At 36.5% G+C, this 18,511-nt stretch overlaps 1 protein-coding gene across 3 annotated transcripts in view; it reads left to right on the top strand.

Annotated features, from left to right (window-relative positions):
• Positions 1 to 18,511, top strand: part of Dmd (dystrophin) — a 2,436,643-nt gene that overhangs the window by 2,154,102 nt on the left and 264,030 nt on the right. For all 3 annotated transcript variants that reach the window (XM_085838134.1, XM_085838135.1, XM_029473188.1), the window contains exon 61: positions 4,802 to 4,880. In XM_085838134.1, the coding sequence (XP_085694260.1) occupies positions 4,802 to 4,880 (79 nt within the window). The remainder of the gene's footprint in view (positions 1 to 4,801; positions 4,881 to 18,511) is intronic.

The raw sequence follows: 18,511 nt of genomic DNA, 5'->3' as shown, positions 1-18,511 counted from the left end.
ACTGAGATAATCTCTAACTGGTCACTGCAGACTTGATGTCTTAAAAGGGAGTTTTTAGCCATGTCTCTCTTCCCAGTGAGTTAAGCTTTGAAAGAACAGAAACTACAACCTTTGTTTAATGCATACATATTCTTTTTAATATTAACAAGTGCACATAAATTGAAAACATAACAGAGAGAATAGTTAAAAGTGTCTGAATGCAAGGTACTGGTATCTACCTTCTGTTTCTGACTGCTGGTTTGCATATATTATTTCATATTGCTTAAAAACAGCTAGCTCAAAAATTCTAATGTAGTTGAGCTATTGTTTCAAAAGCTTATCAATTTTTTCACAAATAATTGCTCACAGAATAAAGTGCTTTCATGGTAAGAAGCTACAGCTTGTAAAATCTTTGGTCTCCTTCACACTTGTCTTTCTCACAATCATTTCTTTAGTCAATTTGCAGTCAAGCTACACAGAACCTTTCCCCTGTGACAATCTGTAAATTAAAAAAAATAATAAGCTTAATTCTTAGTTATTTTAAAACTGTTTTGTGAATATTTCATTTCAGTAAAAGATACATTTTAAACTTGACTCTCCTTGTATGTTTTTATTAAGTTTGAGTCATAGGGAGAGAAATTCACTTTGATCTTATTTTCACCTCTTGACAATACTGGGTGTATACTAGAAATTACCATTTTTGTTCTCCTTATATGGGAATTTTTTAGCCATAACCTTTAACAATTGAGGAACTGTAATTGACTCTTGACTCAGGTGTTACAGCTATCTGGTCCCTAAACAGTGACCACCATTTTTGCTAAGGGACTTGGCCTACTACACACTCATAGTCCATGCCCAGTTTCTCTTGAGGATTTCTTAATGGTATGAAAAAGGATCTCTGATCATTATCCAATATTCTTTCCATTTCCTAACTTTGACATTCATCTCCTGATTTACTTGTTCATAAAATGATACATTCAAATTTTTAAAATAATTATATATTTCAAGCATGTATTTATATGTGTTCTTTCATAGCTTTTTCTCTGTAAGCTTATGGTATCATGTTTTTAAAGACTAAGAAGAGACCTCATATTGAATCACAAAATTAATTAATGACTAAGTATTTATAGCTGCACATCCTTTATTTGGTCTTTTATAAATTAGTTGATTGAAACATGAAGACATTTATAGTCTGTGATGTATCTCAACGATAATGAACTTCTTTATCATGTTTAAGGCACTGGACACAATCCACAGCATGGTACCCCCTAATACCAAAATAGAAATTTAAAATCTAGTTACTTACTAAATATCTACCGTGTTCTAGTTTAATCTTCCACAAGAGCAATAGCTAGACAGAACAAGTTTGAATAGTAGACTCACTGCTAATTTCCCACGTATTAAGCTTCAACAGCAATTTATTGAGTATTTTGTTTGTTTGTTTTGCTTTGATGGTTCTTGCTCTATGGCCTAGGCTAGCTTTATATTTTTTTATGTAGACTAGGTTTGCTAGGAGCTTGCAGTTCTCCTTCAGCTTTTTGAGTTCAAGGAATAATAGGTATGCATCAGCCTACCTGGTCCAAGCAAGTTCCTTTTTAAGCCTGCCATGCGTCAGTTCCTACATCAATAAAATTTTGGAGTAATATTACTTGTTATTAAGTTATTGTGAAGAATGAATTTCAATTCATATTGCTATACACATAGCATTTAACAAATGTTGGCCATTTTGTGTTGTATATGATACCCTGTTCATTATACCTTCTTCCTCTCCATTAATTAGCCATAATAGGAGACAATTTAGAGACATTGTACTAATCAGGATTCTCTAGGACCTCACTGGGGAGGGAGTTGATAGATGGTAGGTCGATAGATGATATAGAAAGAAAGACAGAGACAGAGTCAAACAGACGGTACAGAAAGAGAGACAGAGACAGAGTCAAACAGACAGAGAGAGGTGATAGATAAATTGCTTGGAAGGTCTTAGCTCATATCTATGGACACTAAGAAATTTCATGATCTTGTGTCAGCAAGCTAGGAACCCAGAACAGTTGGTGATAGCAAACCTATCCAAGTTCAAAGGCAAAAGAGTAAATCTTAGTTTCATCACGGATCAATGTCCAAGCTGAAGTAGGTGAGCTAGACAGAAAAAAACAAAACAAAACAAAAACCAAAAAACAAACAAACAGTATCAAGCCGTCAGTTAGTCAGTTGATTTACATAAAGCCAACCCACTTTGCAGAAGGCAATCTACTTTGCTGAAATCACAAATTCCATATTCCAATTTTATTTTTTAACAGTAATTTAAAAAATACCCTCACAGATACATTCAGAAGTAATGTTTATTTTGGTAGCATGAAGTTTAAGCATAAAATTGACTACCACAGCTATATAATCATTGTTTTTTCTCTTTTCCAATGTCTCTTGCTCTCTCTCTCTCTCTCTCTCTCTCTCTCTCTCTCTCTCTCTCTCTCTCTCTCATATCTCGCTGTTCTGTCTCTGTCTCTCTCCATTTATTTTGTCAAATAGTCATTAAACAAATCTTTGCTATCACATACTCTGTACAGGGTTCAGAGAGCCATGTAAAGGGAGGAGTGGAGACAGACACATGCAGAGAGGAGCCCCTACCACCAAGAGGTTCAGATTCTATTTTAGGAGACACTCATTTCCTTATAATTACTAGATGGTACTGTACAAATGCCCCATGTATAAACCATGTGCTCTGAGCATGCTGAGGAAGCAATTAATTCTCACCTGGGAGATAGAAAATTAAACATATAAACCCTAGCATCCTAGCTGTGGGAGAGAAGGTGGTTAAAATGTTCTGGGTAAAAACAATGGCAGTATAAAAACCCCTTAGATATATGGAACATTGGAGGACAGCTGGTAGTTTGGTTGACTCAGCAGATAGAGGATGGCTTGCAGAGCAAAGTTCTAAATCCAGGCAGACAAATCTGAAATTGTTTCTAGTGCTTCCCTATGTATAATAGTAAGGGAAATCCTGCATTGTTTTGGAACCCTGCTTAGTGAATCCCATCTCAAGATAGACAAGGCAAAACAAAGAGTTTAAAAAACATCCTAGATCTACATGAGATATTTCATTGAGATCTATATTAGATATTTCATTGATACTGGGAAGTCAGGGTTGACATTAGTTTAGACTTCTTGATGAAGTTGAGAACTGCTTTATTTCTGGACTATTCTCCACGGCACAAGAACCTAAACTCTGGTGCCTGTAGGCAAGCTCTGAACATATCCTTGTTTAGCATGGGCTGTTGACAACTAAACTAAGATCCGGAGTCATGAAGAGGGTGCCTGGGGCCATGACTAATACTAAGTTGGTGAAATGCCAGATGACAAGGTTTATCATTTCATAACTTCCAAAAGGTCTCCCCCTTTCCCTACCAAGAATGGAATTCAATAAGTTTAAATAGGACACTGTGTAAATGTATTATAGAAAAATCTAATAGGAAGAAAAAGAATGGCAAGTCATTCCATGCTGCCTGGGGTATATTATCATTTCTAAATGCACTGAAAACTGAACCCCGAAATTTTCTTTTAACTCATTACCCACCCTACCTGACCACAAATTTAAGCCTTGCCTCTACTTTTTAATGTGTGTATGTTTACATGGATGAATGTGTGTGTGTGTGTGTACGTGTACATGTAGATATATGTGTGTATTCCTATGAGAACCTAAAACAACTTCAAGTGTCAATTTCAGGACCACCAACCTGTTCTGATTCAGGGTTTCTCTTTGGCCTGGAAAAACCAATTAGGCTACGTTGACTAGCCAGAAAATCCTAGAGCTCTCTCTGTCTCCTCCCCTGACCTAGCATTAGAAACACGTGCTGTCACAGCCAGTGATTTTACCTAGGTCAATGGTTCTCAACCTGTGGGTTTCAATCACCTTGAGGGTCAGATGACCCTTTCACAGGAATCACATTTCAAATATTTGCATTGTGATTCATTACAGCAGCAAAATGACAATGATGAAGTAGCAATGAAATAATTTTTGGTTGGGGTCACCACAACATGAGGAGCTTTATTAAAGGGTCACAACATTAGAAAGGTTGAGAGCCATTGACATAAGTTCTAGATATTGTCAAAGTCAGGTCTTTTCTCTTGAGACACAAATACTTTACTGACTGAACTATCTCCCCAACTCAATTTTTTTAATCTTAAATTTTACTGTGGTTTTTGTTTCATTATGCTTTGTTTTCTTTTGTTGAGGTGAGACTGGTCACACGATGTAGCTCTAGATAGCTTTAGCTCAGGACCTTTCTGCTTCAGCACCTCAAGTGCTAAAATTTCAGGTGTGTGGCACTTGACTAATAATTATCATCAATCTTTGATTGTTTGTTGTTAAAAATTAATTATAACTCGATAACCACTAATAATTTACTAAAATTAATTTAACAAGAATCATTAGTATCAAAAACAATCAATTATGACCCAAAGCCAAATATGTATTTGCAAGCCTCTATCAACACTCAGTATAATAACTTGTGACAATTTTCCCACTATTTTGTAAAACAAATTAGATTGTGCACTTTATTGGTGATTTCCAGTGGAGGGAGTTATAAAAAGTATCATTTTAAAACTGTCAAAATAGAGCAACTTCATTGTGTTTGACCTTGGTTTGTTAAAAATGAGCATTGGAGAGCATTCACAGTTAGGAATTATTAAAGCCAGAGTTGTGAAGTGTTGCTTATCTTTTCTTAGCCTTAGATACCCAAAACATCTTACCATAAAGGAAACAGTGTTTTAATTGTTCCTCCTAAAAAGTGATGAGAAAACATCATTTCTCTTCTCTTCCTCCCAGGTGGCTGTGGAGGACCGTGTCAGACAGCTGCATGAAGCCCACAGGGACTTTGGTCCTGCATCCCAGCACTTCCTTTCCAGTAAGTCACTTTCATTGTTCCCTATTTAACCTCTTCAGTGTATATTACTAGCTAAACATTGGGCAGTGTTGAATTAACAGTAATCTCTGTCAAATACACTAGCAGTATAGTTGAACTCTATTTCTAATCATCAACTAAAACAGAATTGTTTCCTGCAATATGTTCTCCAGTACTGACTTCAATAATATTTTGAATATCCCATAGTCACAACTCACTCCATAAAGGTGAGCATTATAAAATCCTGATATCATCCCTCAATATATGTTATTGCGAGTATAATTATTTTCTTTTTTTCCTTCTTCTTCTTTGTTTGTTTATTTGATTTTTTTCTAATTTTTAATTTTTTTATTAATTAGGTATTTTCTTCATTTACATTTCCAATGCTACCCCATAAGTCCCCCACCCCCCACTCCCACTTCTATAATTATTTTCTATGTTAGACACAAATTCAGTGCCTTCCTTATTTATGCTAAGCAACCATTATATCACTGAGCTAAATCCCTAGCCTTTGTTCTTATGAGGCAAGATCTCACTGTGTACCTGAAACTTACCTCAAGCTCACTATCCTTTTGCCTCAGCTTCCCAAGTGCTGGAGTTACAGACATGTGATAACATACCCAGCTAAAGTTCTTAGCAAAGCCACTAAATACTTTCATCTCCAATTGTTCTCTCACTCTAATCACTTTGACTTCTCTTTTGTCGTTTGTTTTTTACTGTTCCCTTTTATTTACCAGTTTTTATAATTGGTTCATTGGATTTTGTAATCAATTGCATTATTTTTATATCAATAGTAAAAATTACATGTTTTATAAGAAAGACAGCTTTAGTTTATGGAAAGTTTTACTGGAACATTCTATTAGTATAACAATGAATATTGAATTACAAGCAACTGTTTTCCTCTAATTAGTTTGGTAATTTTTAATATCTCTATGGTTATATGTTTCTATGAAAATTAGATAAATAGATAGATAGATAGATAGATAGATAGATAGATAGATAGATATAGAGATAGATAGAGATATAGTGTGTGTGTGTGTGTGTGTGTGTTAAGTTAGAAATCATCATAAGTTCTTGACTTGTTCTAACTCTAGTTATTTGGACAATCTTTTAATACCACACATGATTAGAAGATGAAGTGGGAAAGTTAAAGGTGTATTCAATCCTCCATGAGTGGAACTATGGCGTTTAGTAATTCTGCTAGAAAAATCATGAAGACTGAAGATTGTCTTGGCAACAGCCAATCTATTTAGTTCAATTAAAACTAAATGTGATAGTGTGCTTCTTGGTGACTCATAAACCATAAATACAAATATTGCTATTATGAATATTAATTACTTCTAAGATACCATGTATATCCATTCATACTTCCTTCTCTCTACACCTGCCCTTACATTCTCATATCTTCCCCATTAAACTCTACTCCCAGAAAATGATATGTTATTCATTTAATGCAGATGACAGGTAAAGTTTAATGTATACTTTTCCCGGGTTATTTGCATTTAAATAGGGTAAAAATCTATAAGCCTTGGGGGAATGAGTCTCTGGTGGTAGAATGTCAGCCATAAGCTCTGAGCTTTCATGAACTAGGTAAAGCATCTTCACACCTTCCAAAGCATTTCATATGATACCTTCTTGAAAGGTCAAGCCTGTGGCCATGTGCAGTCAGAAAGGAACTGACCTAACTGCCTGACTAGGACCATTCCTAGACATCAGAACATTTTTGAATATTCCTATGGAAAATCAAAATATACGTAGACGTTCCACTTATATGTGTAAAAATATACTAAAATGTTTAAAGGCATGTTGCAGAAATAGGACAGTGAGACTAAATATGGATTGAATCTTCATGTTGTCTTCTTTAAATTCAAATATCATATACATCCATCTAGAACAATTTAGACAACAGTAAGAACAAACAGGAAAATCTCACTACTCAGATACACCTCTCTCCAAATTTTAGTTTATATTTTTCCTATTTGTCTATCTGAGTCCAAGGTCATCTTCTTTTTTTCTTTTTTCTTTTTCTTCCCTTTTCCTAATCCAGAGATAGCACCCAGTGCCCTGGTGTGCTATTGCAAGTGCTCTTCTACTGAGCTGTATCACCAGCCTCTTTTGTCTTTCAAACCAGATAAGAATTTAAAATAAAAAATCATGATACTCCAGGACTTGGAGTCAGAGACTGACAGGTCAGGAGCACCTTGAGTTCAAGGCCATACTAGTTTATATAATAAGTTCAGATCATCCAGGAATACACCATGAGACCTGGTCTCAAAAAAAAAAAAAAAAGAAAAGAAAAATTAAAGTTTTATGACTTGATTTCCCCCTTACTAATGGATTTAAAATACTCCTGTTTACATATCCTTCTATCAATTCATAATCTTAATAACTGACCATAAAATTCCTTCTGTAGCTATGCCAAATTTACTAAGAGAATTCTGACTTTTGGTACTAAGATTATCACAAAATGTTCACTACTATATCCAGTATTATGAATGCTACTCTACAGTCATGGCAGATGTTCTCTACCTGACAAATGTCTAACTACATCGTTATAGAGTTAAAGGTTGTTTTGATTTGTAGGATTTTCCATGTGGATTATCAATCTGAACTAGGAAGTTGCACAAGAAGTTAAGTGTCACCTCAAAACCATGTTTGTGGCAGGGCATCTGGAAGTCACTTATTTTCTCTCCAGGTGATGTCTACAAAAAAAAGCAACATCATCACTACAAAATAAATAAAATAAATATGTTTAAGTCATATTAAGGTTGCAGTAGAAGTGTTGGTTTAATACATGCTTGTCTCTAGGTTACTAGGAATAGTAGGAGGGTGATTTCTAAACCTCACCAACCATGCACCATGCACTTACCCACCAACAGGCACTCGCTCTCTCTCTCTCTCTCTCTCTCTCTCTCTCTCTCTCTCTCTCTCTCTCTCTCTCTCTCTCTTTCCCCTTAATTATGACCAGAATGTTTTATAGGTGCATACAGTCACTCACATTGGGAAACTGCATGACCAATAGTCATTTTTCTGTCAGATGCGACAGACAGACTCTCTCTGCTGTTTCTCCCTGATGTCTTCATTGCCCAAACAAGTTGTTTCTGTCGTCTTAGATCCAAGTGCAAATGAGAAAATGAGAAGGCTGTATTTTCCTTCTCCTTTAAACTATCTTGTGCTTCCTCCTACTTTAAATATTAATTCCTGCAACTTAACCGAGAGAGATATTTGAGCAATATAACTTCAATTGTTTCACATATTGTGCTCTTCAAAGTAATATAAAAATGCATGTAATTATATAGTTGGAGTTTCCATGTCAAGCTCTTTATGTCTGTGATCAAGAAAGTATTACAATACTTGTTGATGAATACTAGCATCTAAATTTTGTTAATCTCTTGCTTTTTCAAAAATCTAGGAAGGCTTTCTAGGTTATTTTTTCCATTATTTGAGCTTCTATTGTGAATTGTACTTTTTTTTTTTTAACCAAGGACAAATAAATTTTACAAAAGCTAAAAATCCTTTAGTAGCAATTAAAAGAACTCATGGTGTCTTCATATGTTGTAAGTTCTAGAATTCCTTAGAGGAAATTTTTCCAAGCTGTGCTTTGTAGGACATTAATGTTCTGTATGACTTTAGTAACTGTCCCTGAGGGTTGACAGAGATGAGCAATACTTTCCCTTCTGGATATCTTAGGATCTTTGGTAGACATTGGGACTCTACAAAGAGGATAGAGAGACTCTGGTTCTTCTTCATAATTAGGTCACTGTGCAAACACTGCTTTCCAGTTACAATAAATTTGTCATTAAATATGTCATTTAACACAGTGAGTCTTTGCCCAATGTGTAATGAAAAAAATAATTCCTAAAAGAAGTGACAATATGGCCCTATTATGAAGAAATTGCATATTTATAAAGCAAGAAGGTATACTTTCCATTTCTCCTTAAGTTCCCAACCCTTTTCCAACCTTAGCCCAGTAGTCACTTCTGTTGTCTACCTTCTCATCTTGTGAGTTGGCTCCATCCTACCTGTACAATTAACTTTCAGAATCTGAAGTGTGACTCATTTGTGAATCCTGAAATCAATTGAATGACTTTCATCCTCCTGTTTTGGGTGAAATGGAATAGACAAGAAAAAATTAGAATATAGCATACAAAGACAGCCACATATTATTTGACACCTCACTTATTCAATGAGGGGTTCATGTGTGTACTAGATCAAAATGTAAAATGCTTTCTTTCTGTGAGACACAGCCAAACATTTTGGGATAAACAATTTCAGTCGACCCCTTATTTTATAAATGGCAGAACAGGTGCAAAAGATTAAATGATGTGGCAAGGTCACAAAATTGTACATAATAGATCATGGAAGGGCACTAGGCTTCTGGCCTTCTAAGTCAAATCTCACACTGTCCTTCCCATTAAAAATACATACACAGGCCAATGACTGTGTGTGTGTTGCCAAGGGTTTTTCTTTATCTTTTCGCTTTGTCTCCTTCTCCATCCTATGCTAAGTTACTAAGATGTTTTGCAAAAATTCAGTTGTTCTCTCAGTACCTCTGATTCAAAGATTATCTTATTTATAGTATGGATATTACTTAAAAGTATAAGTTGGCTAGGTCTATAGTACATTTCTATATTCCTAGGCATTAGGGAGACTGAATCAGATGGAATGTTTGATACCAGCCTGGGCAAAATAGCAAAGGCTTTCTCATAAAGAAAAAGAGAGCAGGAAATAGCTATAGTTTATATATATGTACTGTGTGGGTTCAAATTCTCACTCAGATATCTAAGGAATTACTTAATATAACCTTAATTATTATTTAAAACATTGTATAAAATTAACATATGTCCATATTTCATCAGTATTAGAATATAGTACTTCAAAATATATTAGAATGCCATGCTTCAAAAGCTATGATATCAAAAGGCATCTTATGAACAATAGGATTTTGACTCCAGTGAAATACAGTAGCATTATGTTATAATGAAGGTCAAATTGTTAATATATATTGGACCCTGAGAAGAGTTCCTGGGGCATGGTGAATGCTACACTTGTGCTTGCTACTAGCATTAGCTTTAGTATCATGATTGCTATCATCTTGGCAGTTAAATCTTTTAGATTCAAGCTTCTCACACAATATCATTTATCTTCTTGCATTTGTTTCTCAATATAAGTAGTTAATCTCATCGCTGAACACGAATGTAATGTGAAAGTCCAATGCCTCACATATTATAAGGGACTAATACTTGTGTAATTAATGAACAGATGGATAACCCTATCTAATTTTGAATATCTAATATCAGAATGTGCTCAATATTGTTAAAAATTATATTATTCTAAGATGATACCTAAAATTTTATAGGTATTCAATAAATATTTACAGAATTATTTATCACCAAGATATTAAAAGGTAAAATTACTCATGATATTGTTAAAACACAATTGTCTGGGAATCTAACATAATAATTATCATATAGCCAGCACTCAATATATAAAGTGACTGAAATTATAAAGTTATGTTGCATTCATAACTTCACATGCTCATTTTTATAAAATTCTGCTTCACCATGATAAATAGTAGGGGCAATATTGGCTTCCAAATTATGGCGTGATCACAGGGATATTTAAGAATAAAATAACAGAAAGATGCACAGTAGTACTGAAAATGAAAGTAAATCCAAATATAAAGTTATCACGTCTTTGTACTTTTGCAGATTATTTTTAAGGAGCATATATTATTTTCATAATAGAAAAGCAATAAAGGATAAAATTCTTATACTCTAGCTTTTAACCCAATGACCTTTCCAAGTATTATACTCTATTGGTGGCAATGAAACACTATAAGAAAAATTCTGTTCTTATTACTTATTCTAAATGAAGAACTGTGAACTTCCACAAGTGACTTTTCTGTTCACAGATTATGAGACATTATAAAAACAAAGAAAGATCAGTTATTTCTTGCAGACTTTATCATCTTAACTGGCTTAATCTTATCCCTGGTTAATTCTCTCTCTCTCTCTCTCTCTCTCTCTCTCTCTCTCTCTCTCTCTCTCTCTCTCTCTCTCTCTCTCTCTCTCTCTCTCTTGTTGGGGAAACTCGTGCTTTTATAGCTTCTCCTCAATACATAGGGCAAAATATTTTGTTTCCAGCTTCAGTGTGACTAATTCTCCACCCTTAAACCTCTTCCTTACATGCATGATTTTTTTCAAATAGAAAATAAAAAAATACCAAGCCAAGCATGGTCATGCATGCCTTTGATCACTTGGAAGACAGAGACACATGAATCTCTGTGAGTTTCAGGCTAGCCTGATCTACACAGTGGGTTCTAGGCGAACCAGGTCCTATAATTAAGTCCTGTCTCAAAAATCGTGGGGTAGGGGACAACAAACCTTTAAGCTAATCTAATAATTGCTGACATTCAGATAATAAATTGTCCTACAGCACAGATCACCATTGCCCTTAGGGAATCGGTGGCTTGAAATATGAGAGGGGTAGTAATTTACAGCTTTAGATGGGTTTAAATACATCATCCTGATAAAAGTCCAAAAGAATCTTGCAAGTACAATATGAGGTAATTTTCTGCCTAAAGTTCTTTGTCAAGAATCTCAGGGTAAAATAATTTGGGCTAGTTTCTTCAGCAATCACATGTAATTCTACATGTTTGGAATTTGGACAAAAGCTGTCAAAGCTGTCAGTGATGTTGGTCATGATTCTCTAAGGCTAAAGATAGGCTAATAACTTGCACCTGTTTCTCAGAACCTATTTCTATGACTCTTTCTTGTCTATTACCTTTTGCATCAAGATTCTGTAGCATTGGCCTTATATAGCCCATGCATTTGAACACATAAGTAGTCTTAGGAAAAGTTCTCTATTTATTTCTTCTCTGGGAATTTAAATCCTGGAGCTGGCATCATAAAGAAAACTGGCTCAAGAGATGTAATTGGTGAATACAAAGGAATTTTGAGGTGGTAAGCAGACCTACTTTTGGTAGGATTCAGTCACTTAGATATGAACATACAAGGAATCACACATTTTGGTCATATGTCATACTAGTTTGTCAGATTACGACTATTAAATACTATGTTATCTAGATTAACCAAGTCACTTGACACAAAGGTGTAATCCCAATGTTTCTCTGCCACAAGGGTAACCACTCATTGAAGTTTGTACAGAACTTTCCAGAATTAAGCACTGAAATACCACGACTCCAGAAAATATCTTCAGTTCTAGGGAAATCAGAATAATTGGTCATTTTAGCCTTGGAGACATTTCCATACCAACACAATTTTAAGTGGGGCTCCTTATAGAAGCAATTTGTTCATCAAATACTCTCAGCTGAAGGGAAAGGAGGGAAGTTGTCTGTAGTATGAGGATGCTGGAGCAAGGGTGATTCAAACCAAATAAAGAGATGAACTTCAATCTGATCCCATAGAAGACTCTGGAAGGCATATTGCACTACAAAGTTGGACAAGCCTTAGGAACACGACTAACCGTTCACTGAGAATAAATAGATTCCAGTGTATTTAGAGATGATAAAGCAGGTCCCATTTGGCCAAAGAGATTCTATTAGTTATGTTACATGCCACTTGCACACAATAACTGGCAAAATCAACTTAGGAGAGAAAGGGCTCGTTTTGGCTCACAGTTTAAGGGTACAGTCCTTCATGGTGGGTATTTTATGGCAGCTGATTGCATCTCATGTGCAGCCAGAAAGCAGAGGGAGAATTCCTGTACAGGCTCATCTCACCTTCTTATCATTCAGTTAAGGACCTCAACCTACAGAATGAAACTGGCCATAGTTGGGATAGATCTTCTCATCTCATCCTAGTTAAATGATCAATCCCTCAGAAGTATGTCTAGAGACTCATTTTCATTATGACTCTGAACCCTGTTAATTTTACAAGGTTAACCACCATAGGAGTTCTCTAGTGAAGTGGATCCTTACTAACCAGCCAACACTCAGACGCTTCAGGGATGTGTACATAATCCAGCCTGCAGCCTGGCTAAAGGAATCAAAGTGGATCACCAATAGTGACCTCTTCTAACCTTTGTGAAATGACTATGATATCCTGTACAGACTTTTATTTAGAGTTAAATTGTGGCTTTAAGCTTTGTCACTAGCCATCACTGCTTTATCTTATAGCTACAAGAAAATGTCTGATCATGTGGCAATCGTGAGGCAAATGCTTATGTCTTTCTTATTTCCTCTTCCTTGTGACAGATTCTTCTGGGGATAGTCTCATGATGACCTGTGGTAAGAAAGAGACTAGTGCTAGATTTCTGAATCAATTCCATGACATGAGCACTATTTTAGTGGAATAGTGGCTCTAAAAGGTATATTTTTACACTCTCCGGAAAATGAAAGCATTTGTGCATTTGGCCTAGGGTACTATTTTGTCATCTGTCCCAGAATACAAAGTTTTGCACAGCAGAAATGGTGGAATCACATCCCTATGGGCAAAAATCATTACTTTCATTTTTCCATTTGGATGTTTTCCATTTTCAGAACACAACCAGTTTGAGATTGCAAAATATTTTCTGGTGAGAACTTTGAGGTGAGGATAAAGGCTTGTTATTCTTTTGTAGAATTACATAAACCATTCCTACCTAAAACTACTCTTCTGAATTTTTAAATAGATTTTTTTCACATATATGCAAAGCAAAGCTCACCTTTGTTTCAGTCGGGTGCAGGTATTGCTGTACTGGCTATGTTTCTGTAAGACTCTAAGGAATGGTGATGTGTTTATATGATGAGAGTTATAGTTTCAGGATGCAGGGACACAAAAAGACCAGGAATGGCTTGGTGCAATAGGCCAATAACCTTGCTGCTCAGGAGGGTGAGGCAGGTAGATTGCAAGCTGAAGACCTGCCCAGACTTCAGACAGATTCAAGGCAACCTGGGAAATATCTTCAATGCTTATTCCCAACATAAAAGGAAATTGAGGCCTGACCTCCAACCTTAATGACAGAGTGCTTTCTTCTATAAACAGGACACTGCTTTAATTCCTAGTCCAAAAATAAATAGAAAGCTCCATCATCTTTGCACAACTTGACACACTTGTTTCTGTATGTGTGCATTTGTTGGTACAAACTTTAATCTATCACAGTATCATGGCCTCTCTTGTCTAACAACAACAACAAAAACCTATCATTTTTACCCTTTTTGTTTGTTTGTTTGTTTGTTTTATGTTCTTGAGACAGGGTTTCTCTGTGTAGCCCTGCCTGTCCTGGAACTCACTCTGTAGACCAGGTAATGTAGTCCTGGCTGCCCTGGCCTGTAACTCTCTGTATAAACCAGGCTGACCTTGAATTCAGAGATTTGCCTTCCTCTGATTCCTGAATGATCTGATAAAAGGAAGTCAAGAACCACCACTCACCACAATTTTTACTTCTTTATGATTTTTTTTCATTTTTTGTGCCATTTTATTCATTTCCTCACTTTTCTACTATCTGTTTATCTCCGTATGTTAAGGTCAGCCATAACACTGATTTAATAAGTGATTTCATGGCCATCTATCTTAATTAGGGTTTTGCTGCTATAATATATACCATGACCAAGGCAACTCTTATAAGGACATTTAGTTGTGTCTGGCTTACAGGTTCAGAGGTTCAGTCCTGTATCATCAAGGCAGGAGCATAGCAGAATCCAGGAAGGCATGGTGCAGGAAGAGTTGAGAGTTTTACATCTTCATCTGAAGGCTGCTAGCAGAATACTGACTTCCAGGCAGCTAGAATGAGGGTCTTAAAGTCCCTACCCACAGTGACACACCTACTCCAACAAGGCCATGCTTCTTATAGTGCCACTCCCTAGGCCAAGCATATACAAACCATTATACCATCTAAGAGTGAAATACAGACTTAACTGTAAACCAGTCCTTCCTGCACTAGGTACTATAACACTTGAGGCTGATAATTGTTATGAAATCTCCTCTGTATCATCCCTGGCACATGATCTTCAGCCTCTATCTACTGCAGGGCAGTAATACATTTCCTCTTTTGTTGTAACAAACAAAAATGTCTGCAGACATTGTCAAATATCTACCAAAGAGGAAAACTCTTCCTGATTGCAAACTATAATCTCATTTATTAGTTGTTTACTTGGGTTGTTTTAAAACTTGATCTTACGATGTATCACAGACCAGCCTAAAACTCACTGTATGGTTCAGGTGACCTCAAACTCATACCAATCTCAATATACTCAGATCAGATCCTTCAATATACTCAGATCAGAGGTGTGTGATACCATAGATGGAAAACAGCTCTATTATTTGTCTGCCTCTGAAGAATGTATGATCATGGATGTGGGGAGTCATGTAGAATTCCATCCTTGTGAAATAAACTAAGTCTATGTCTCTACACCCTCATCACCATTCCCAACAATATACACAGAAAAGCAAATGAAATGGAAGTATTCAACAATCTCTAGGGAGTGTCTGAATTGCCTTCCTTGACAAGAGATTGAACCTGACAGAGACAAGGATGCATGTGCTCTATAGACAGCCTTTGTTTTACACATGGTAGAAAAACCTACGAAAGTCTAAATGTAACAAACACAGCTTATACAGTCAGCTGAAATTATCATTGTATTATTTCCAAACATTCCTTATCCCTTCTCCTCTCTTCCTTAGTTTCAAACCCCTGTGATATACCTTGAGAACAATCTCATACTTTAAATTTTATATTCCAGCCACCTCTTAGGGAAACCCATATATGAGGGGACAGTATAACTTAAAGACTGTGATGCAGCTGGGTGATTTTGATTTCACCTCACTTTTATAATGAGGTTGATGATACTGTCCATTGTAAGTACTGATGATCATTAATTAAGGTGGGTGGCCTGTGATCTCCATTAATAGGTAAGGTCTTTGGGGACAGTGGAAAATTACATCAGTCTCTTGCCTTACAACTTGAGTCACACCAATGACAGGCAAGAGTTAGAATACAGGATGGCTGATTAAACAGATCCTATTAGGAAATTGGGCAACATGTGAGCAACATAGGGTAAACAGCATGTGTGGGTGTGCTGTGAGTGTGTGTGGGTGTGTGTGTGTATGTGTGTGTGTGTGTGTGTGTGTGTATGTGCATGTGTATGTGGCTTTTAAAAAATTAGCTTTGTTTTAAAGTATCTCTTACACACATGCAAACTATGCCTTGATTGAATGTATAATGCAGTACTTTAAAGACTTCTCACTCTGATACATATCCTTGGGCTTAGTCTAATAGCCTAAGAAGTTAATGAGTTTTCCTTTATTTTATCTCAGCTAAAAATTGATTTGTCAATTAACAATATCTATTGAGTGACCAAAACAAAAACAAAGTTTCTGTCTCATAGAACTTAAATTTTAATAAAATATAGACAACCAAGTAATCATGAGATTAATAAAGAATAGTAAATGCACCAGAGGGATGAAGTGAGGATTTTTAATGTTTTTTTTAAGTTTTGAAATTGTGATATAAACATATAATTTCCCTCCTCCAACTGCTCCCATATACCCTCACATTCAATGTAAAATTCATGACCTCATTCTATTTAAATGTTAATTTATGTTCCTAAATTCATAAATATAACCTTCTTAGGCCATGCAATATTGGCTCTTTCCTTGGAAACATGATTTCCCCAACTCTCAGCATTAAGGGAAAGAATGTTTTAAGTAGAAGGGTCAGACATGAAGAGATCGGAATGCAGGAGTGGTGGGTTAGACTGATTGGAGTGTAGAGATTTCAATAAAAAAGAAGGGGACTGTTAGCTCCTATTCTGTTGCTGTGAAAAGACACCATCACTATAGCAAATCTTATACAAGAAAGCATTCCATTGGGAACTTGCTTACTGTTTCAGAGGTTTAGTCTATTATGGTAGGAAACATGGCAGCATGCAGGTAGACATGGAGCTGAAGAAGGAGCTGAGAGTTCTGTATTCTGATCAATAGACAGCAGGAAGAGAGCTACTGTGGAATTAGTGTGGGCTTTTAAAACCCCAAAGTCTACCCCAAGTGACACAGCTCCATTAACAAGGCCACACCTATTTCAGGAAGGCCACACATCTTTCTAAACCTTCTCAAATTGTTCCACTCCTTGATGATGTTCCACTCCTATGATTTTCAAATAAATGAGCCTATGGGAGCTGCTCTCATTCAAATCACCACAATGACCTAATCAGATAGATTTACTGGGGGCAAAGTGTTCCAGACAGATGAGGCAGTAGAGCTAAGGGCCTCCACATGGAGTATGATTAGACGGTTTGAGGATTAACAAGGAAGCAAGTGTAACTGGAGTCAAGAAATAAGATGGAGAACTTTAGATCACTGAGGGATTAAGAGCCACACCATGTAAGACTTTCTTAGCTATGACCACAAGTCTTCATAACTTGTTATTAGCAAGAAGAGAAAGCTTCTGGCTCTTCCGGTCAGAAAAGCACCTGGGTAACTAGGGCACAGGTTCAGCTGACACTCGCCAGCTACCCACAACACCCGCCACAGGATCTTAAGACTTCTGGTGAGTGGAACACAGCTTCTGCTCCAATCCAATTGCACGCGGGACCGGAGACTGCATTAGTTAGGGAAGCAGAAACCGGCCTGAGTAGGGCCACAGGCCTCATCCGGCCAGATCAGCACCTGGGTAGCTAGAGCGCAGGGTCGGCTGACACCCGCCAGCTACCCACGACCCCCGCCACAGGATTTTGAGACTGCTGGTGAGTGGAACACAGCTTCTGCTCCAATCTTTAAACAGTGACAACGACAACAACTAACCCCAGAGATTACCAGATGGCGAAAGGTAAACGTAATAATCTTACTAACAGAAACCAAGACCACTCACCATCATCAGAACCCAGCACTCCCACTTCGCCCAGTCCAGGGCACCCCAACACACCGGAAAAGCTAGACACGGATCTAAAAGCATATCTCCTGATGATGGTAGAGGACTTCAAGAAGGACTTTAATAACACACTTAAAGAAATGCAGGAGAACACTGCTAAACAGGCAGAAGACAATAAAGAGGAAGCACAAAAATCCCTTAAAGAATGGCAGGAGAACAATGCTAAAGAGTTACAAATCCTTAAAGAAAAACAGGATAACCTAATCAAACAGGTAGAAGTCCTTAAAGAAAAACAGGAAAACACATCCAAACAGATGATGGAAATGAACAAAAACATACTAGACCTAAAAAGGGAAGTAGACACAATAAAGAAAACCCAAAATGAGGCAACACTGGAGATAGAAACCCTAGGAAAGAAATCTGGAACCATAGATACCAGCATCAGCAACAGAATACAAGAGATGGAAGAGAGAATCTCAGGTGCAGAAGATTCCATAGAGAACATCGGCACAACAATCAAGGAAAATGTAAAATGCAAAAAGATCCTAACTCAAAACATCCAAGAAATACAGGACACAATGAGAAGACCAAACCTACGGATAATAGGAGTGGATGAGAATGAAGATTTTCAACTCAAAGGACCAGCAAACATCTTCAACAAAATTATAGAAGAAAACTTCCCAAATCTAAAGAAAGAGATGCCCATGAACATACAAGAAGCCTACAGAACTCCAAATAGACTGGACCAGAAAAGAAATACCTCCCGACACATAATCATCACAACAAAAAATGCTCTAAATAAAGATAGAATACTAAAAGCAGTA

The sequence above is a fragment of the Mus caroli genome, unplaced genomic scaffold (genome assembly GCF_978045245.1).
Source record: "Mus caroli unplaced genomic scaffold, Mus_caroli_1 scaffold_5, whole genome shotgun sequence".
Taxonomy (NCBI): Eukaryota; Metazoa; Chordata; class Mammalia; order Rodentia; family Muridae; genus Mus; species Mus caroli.
Note: the sequence above shows the minus strand (reverse complement) of the source record. Positions and strands in the feature narration are given on the sequence as shown.